The sequence below is a fragment of the Hypomesus transpacificus genome, chromosome 9 (genome assembly GCF_021917145.1).
Source record: "Hypomesus transpacificus isolate Combined female chromosome 9, fHypTra1, whole genome shotgun sequence".
NCBI classification, from domain to species: Eukaryota; Metazoa; Chordata; class Actinopteri; order Osmeriformes; family Osmeridae; genus Hypomesus; species Hypomesus transpacificus.
The window spans coordinates 10661579-10667578 of record NC_061068.1 but is presented as its reverse complement, the minus strand read 5'-3'; the positions used below and the strand labels follow the sequence as shown (position 1 = coordinate 10667578).

Genomic DNA, 6000 nt, shown 5'->3' with positions numbered 1-6000 from the left:
GCTGTGTAGTGCATAATTCAACAAAAAATCCATAGCTCCCTATCATTACAGTGGGGTCCATTTCCTGGTAATGGCAGGGATATTTATGGCCCATCCCTCCCGCCACTCTCTTTTACCACCACTGCAACAAATGGGTGCTCTTAGGATGTAGTCTTTTGAATAGGAGTCAAACATGCTTTTCCCTCATTTGCCTGTGGAGTTGTGTATCTTTCCCCTTGTCTAATCAGCGATTGGGCAGTGTGATAGGAGAAGTCCTGGAACATGCAAACTCAGGCAAATCTATCAAAGGAGGATGAAGGAAGAATGAATGAGAGGTGGGCATTCTAATGCTGCAGTGACAGCCTGCATCTTCTTGCTTTCTCTGATAGTGCTTTATGTCTTTCGTCCTCTAAAGATAAAATTAAGAGTAACAAGAAAGGTGCATTCTCCTCCTGTTCTAAAGAAGATTTTCAAGGTACTGTTTGACCTGATCTTATCTGCTTTCTGGGATTTCAGCCAGTGGTTTACGCATGATGTGCTGCATACTGTAGGGAAAGTTTAAAATTATTTGATGAAAAGTAATGGATAAATTACCTTTTACATCTGCAAATTTAAATATATGATTTATCTTTGATGCTTGTTACGCTATAAACATGTCAATGGCAACTCATTTTAACACTTGACTGGCAGAAACGGAATCTGAGAAACATGGAGTACACTTTCAAAGCAGTAACCAAGAATCCTGGAATTATAATCTGGCGAATTGAGGTAATGTAACAATAAATGCCAGAGTGTATTTTCAAAAGATCAGAGGTTAGATCTATATCAACGTATTGGCAATTCTCAAAATGACAGATTTCTCTTTGCTACAGAAAATGGAGTTGGTGCTGATCCCTGATAAGTCATATGGTAATTTCTATGAGGGTGACTGCTACATACTGCTTTTTGTAAGTCCTGAAGCATTATCAATCCCAAAGGATGTTATATCAGGGTCATAACTGTTTACAGCCCTGTATGATCTGCATTATCTGTTTGTATATCCTGTTTATTTTGCATGATTGACTAGTGTTTTTTTAATGTTTTCCCAAAAAGTTTTGTGTCAGTGACAAAAACATTCTCTCTCCAGACTAAGAAAGTAGGCAGCTCCCTGTCCTATGATATTCACTTCTGGATTGGGTCTCAATCCAGTCAGGATGAGCAAGGTGCAGCTGCCATCTACACAATCCAGCTAGATGATTTTTTGGGCTCCAGTCCCATCCAGCATCGAGAGGTCCAGGAGCATGAGTCAGATGTCTTTAGAGGCTATTTCAAACAGGGAGTCATGTGAGTCTACTGTCCAAAGTAGTTCAGAAATCTATATAATACATATTCTATGGTTAATAACACAATACAATTTCTAAACGAAAAGAAGACATAATGATACATATATATATATTTATATCCCTGCTTGCCAAGCTATAAGAAAGGGGGAGTGGCTTCAGGAATGAGACACACAGACACCAACAGCTACGATGTCCAGAGACTACTGCATGTGAAAGGAAAGAAACGGGTCACTGCCAATGAGGTCAGAAACATAGGCACAGACAATAATAAGGTTCTAATTGCATGAAATACTGTAAAAGCACTTGTGACATGTATCTTGCCCGGCTTATTCAACACTGTAGGTGGAGATTACATGGAATAGCTTTAATCTTGGAGATGTCTTTTTGTTGGACTCTGGAAAGACTATCATCCAATGGAATGGACCAGAAAGCAACAGACAGGAGAGGCTCAAGGTATGTTTTTGATTGGTCTAACATCTTAAGGGTTACGCCAACATACATACAGTCAATACACAAAAGTAAATTGTAATTTTATGAAACTCTAAGGGTATGTTACTGGCTAAAGACATTCGAGACCGCGAGAGAGGGGGTCGAACGGAGATTGGTGTAATTGAGGGCGATGCAGAGGGAAATTCCCCTGATCTCATGAAGATCCTCACTAGTGTCCTTGGGGAGAGGACTTCCAAGCTTTCCATGGCAATACCTGATGACTCAGTGAACCAGGAGCAGAAGGCCCAGCTTACCCTCTACCAGTAAGTTGACAATCCATGTTTCCTCTATCTTAAGTCCTGTTTGAATTGCTTCAGAGCGAATCTTTAGAATGTGTAGAGAAAAAGTTTGACTGAAGCTTTACATACCCCATATTTATGTGTAACATCTCTTACAGTGTGTCTGATGCTGAAGGTCAGATGAAAGTCACAGAGGTAGCTACCAGACCATTGGTTCAGGACCTCTTGAATCATGATGTGAGTCTGGAGCATTTGCAGGTTTTTAAAGATCAGTGTGATAGGTCAAATAGTTTCATCAGACAGACAAAAGGCTTCTATTCTGAGTGTCTGTATAATAAATAAATGCATCCACAGGACTGCTACTTCCTTGACCAGGGTGGGGTAAAGATCTTTGTATGGAAAGGAAAGAGAGCAAACAAAGCGGAGAAGCAGGCTGCCATGTCAAGAGCTCTGGTGGGGAGCAGAGAGATCAATTAAACTTCTGTATAATCTCTACAAATCATTGCACATTTTTAAATAATGTATTTTGAATTTTTATTTACTTTTTGAAATGATATGGAGTTAAACTGACCCCTGTCTTGGAAACTCACATATCACACTTTATTTTTCTGTATTGTCATTGTTTATCACTAAGTATTATCACACTGACTATGGAGCAACAGAAAGGGGCATTTAACTGTGTCCTTTCACCTGTGAGCAGGACTTCATCAAGCAAAAGAACTACCCCATCACTACTAACATTGAAACTGTGAACGATGGAGCAGAGTCAGCCCTTTTCAAGCAGATGTTCCAGAGCTGGAGTGTGAAGGATTTAACTGTGGGTCTGGGTAGGGTGCACACGGTGGGAAAAGTGGGTATGTATATTTGCTTAATTTAAATCTGAAATGTGTATATCATTATACCTTATTATCTGTTATGTCTTCTTTACACATCATGTATTGGTTTTTATCAAACAGAATATTTAACTGATTGTTATCTGATTTTGGGTGTCAGCACATGTAAAACAAGAGAAATTTGATGCCACACGGATGCACGTAATGCCACAAGTTGCTGCACAGGAACGTATGGTAGATGATGGCTCAGGCCCGGTGGAGGTAATCTATTTTCTGTTGTCCATTAATGCCCTTTGCTTATTTACAATAACTGTCATTCTTAAAACCTACAGACCACTTGGGAAGACATACATTTTTACAATACAACTGCAAACCACACACAATTATAATTTTCCATTATACAATTATACAAACTCCTATGTGTACAAACTATGTTCTTGGTTATATAAGGTGTGGCGTATTGAGGATTTAGAACTGGTCCCTGTGGACCCCAAGGGGTATGGCTACTTTTACGGAGGAGACTGCTACTTGGTTCTCTACACCTATGAGGTCAACAACAGGAAGCACTACCTGCTCTACATGTGGCAGGTACTCTGTGGTAATAGGTGCCACATTCACTGTAATTTATGTTTGCAGTTTATTTAAAATGCCTACATATTATATCAGTATAACAGTTACTTTATTTAATCTTAGGGACGCCATGCATCTCAAGATGAATTGGCAGCCTCTGCATTTCAGGCTGTGAGCTTAGACCAGAAATATGGAGGTCAGCCTGTGCAGATCAGAATCACCATGGGCAAGGAGCCCAGACACTTTATGGCAATTTTCAAGGGTAAAATGGTTGTTTTTGAGGTGAGATGCTAGTTCCAATCAAGTGAATCAATGATGTCTGTTTCATTTATAGTAAAGTGTACTACAGGTTAATTATGTTGCACTGTTGTGATTGGATGATGAGATGGAAGATTTGTAACTTCTTAATTAATTTATTTGTAACTTCTTTATTTATTCTACTTCAGGGAGGCACATCCAGAAAAGGGGGCACTGACCCGGAACCACCAATCAGATTGTTCCAGGTCCATGGTTCTGACCCTTTAAACACTAAAGCCATTGAGGTTCCAGCCCTAGCTGCTTCGCTTAACTCTAATGATGTATTTCTACTGAAAAGCCAGACAGAGATGTACCTGTGGTGTGGAAAGGTATGGAAGCCTTAAAAATTAAAGAGAGAGTGCATGTAAAAGTGTGTGTGTGTGTGAGTGAGAGAGAGAGCAAGAGAGAGAGATTGGAAGGTTAGTACACAAGCTTTGGTTGTAGCAATGTCTGATTATCTTGAATTGCCAGGGATCGAGTGGGGATGAAAGAGATATGGCAAAGGAGGTCAGCTCTGTTATTGGTCAGCACTCAAAAAATAAAGAGATTGTGGCTGAGGGGCATGAGACTGTTGAGTTCTGGAACGTGCTTGGAGGGAAGGCACCTTACGCTAGCGACAAGAGGTAAGATTAGGTTTTACCTGCACAAACTGGTTTTTCAATAATACTAGTGTGGTTTGTGAAAGTAATCCCTTTTTCACTCTCTCCTCTGTGTGTGTATTTGCCCGTGTGTGCACATGCTTTCAAAGACTGCAACAAACTGTTGTGGATCATCAACCTCGTCTGTTTGAGTGCTCCAATAAGACAGGCCGCTTTATAGTGACAGAGGTGACCCAGTACACCCAGGATGACCTCATTGAGGATGATGTCATGCTTCTAGACACATGGGACCAGGTACAAAGGGTTCAGATCACACTCTAGATACATAACATATACATTAGCACCTAACTGTTAATATAATATATTAAACCGTACTCATAATGTTATGTATGCAACTTCATTTGGGTGTCTAGATCTTCCTATGGGTGGGTAATGAGGCAAATGAGGTGGAAAGGAAGGAGGCAGTAGTCAGCAGTCAGGAATACCTGTCTACTCATCCAGGATCCAGAGACCCTGACACTCCTATTGTATCAATCAAACAGGGCTATGAGCCCCCCACCTTCACTGGCTGGTTCACTGCCTGGGACCCAACAAAATGGAGTGTAAGTAAAAACAATCCCTCTTCCGATCAAGGAGGAATACAAAATTACTGCAGCTTTAGTATGCAGGCAGGTCACAAAGTACTCTTACTTATGCATCTCTCTCTTTTTAAGGGAGGAAAGACATACGAAGAGATGAAAAAGGAACTTGGCGATGTGTCAAGCATAGTTAGGATTACTAATGTAAGTATGATTTTATTTTACTTGAAATTTGCTTTTGTAAGAAGGGATTTTAAAAACGTTCTACCTGGAATATCCTTTGCATTGGAAAGTCAAAAAACCTTTTTAATATACCTCACAGGAACAGAATATCGTTGAGACCAAGAGGAGCTTTGAGTCTTATCCACCAGATGAGTTGATCAATAAACAATCCAATGAGCTACCTGAGGATGTGGATCCTTCTCAAAAGGAGGTAGATGTGTGGTGTCTTGCCAAATACTTAGTTATATATCAATGATACACTCATAATTTAAGTGCTCTATATACTTTGATTGACATCTCAGATTCTAACATCTGATTTTGTTTCACTCTGTTTTTCAGAAACATCTCTCAGACTCAGACTTCGAAGTCATATTTGGAATCTCTAAAGATCAGTTTGCAAGCCTGCCCCAATGGAAACAAATCAGCATTAAAAAAGGAAACGGATTGTTTTAAGAAAATCACATGTTCATTTTATACCAACTTCCATACGTGGTTCACAATTCATTCAGTTTTTACTTTGCTGCAGAGTTTTGAATTGCAATCGTTTCAGTGGAGACAAGAATAATGAGCAATAAAATAGTTATTAAATGTAGCTTTACATTTTCAAGAATTACCCTTATGAATTGCCAACAACCTAAACTTAATCATGCCACAGAAATGTAACAAATGAAACAAAATCGTGGTGAAAATATTGTGTTTTGAATAATTGGTTTGTTCAAGTTATAAAATGCATTACATGAACAATAAAGATCTGGCAAGCATCACGATATCTACACCTTATTTACCACATAAAATATGGCACATATAATATGTGTCATGTGTTGCATCCATTGATTGTAAATGTACAACCAATTAGTGTTACATATTAGCTA

General features: G+C 39.3%; 1 protein-coding gene across 1 annotated transcript; it reads left to right on the top strand.

The window, feature by feature from the left end:
• The first annotated feature begins 279 nt into the window (after positions 1-279).
• Positions 280-5892, top strand: avil (advillin). Its single transcript, XM_047026031.1, has 20 exons — positions 280-454; positions 670-747; positions 852-926; positions 1106-1302; positions 1435-1543; positions 1644-1754; positions 1848-2053; positions 2188-2266; positions 2384-2482; positions 2730-2883; positions 3023-3123; positions 3313-3450; positions 3556-3714; positions 3879-4058; positions 4201-4352; positions 4478-4622; positions 4742-4930; positions 5042-5110; positions 5229-5339; positions 5468-5892. The coding sequence occupies exons 1-20, from the start codon at positions 308-310 to the stop codon at positions 5579-5581; spliced, it is 2613 nt and encodes an 870-aa protein (XP_046881987.1). The 5' UTR covers positions 280-307; the 3' UTR covers positions 5582-5892.
• The last annotated feature ends 108 nt before the right edge of the window (positions 5893-6000 follow it).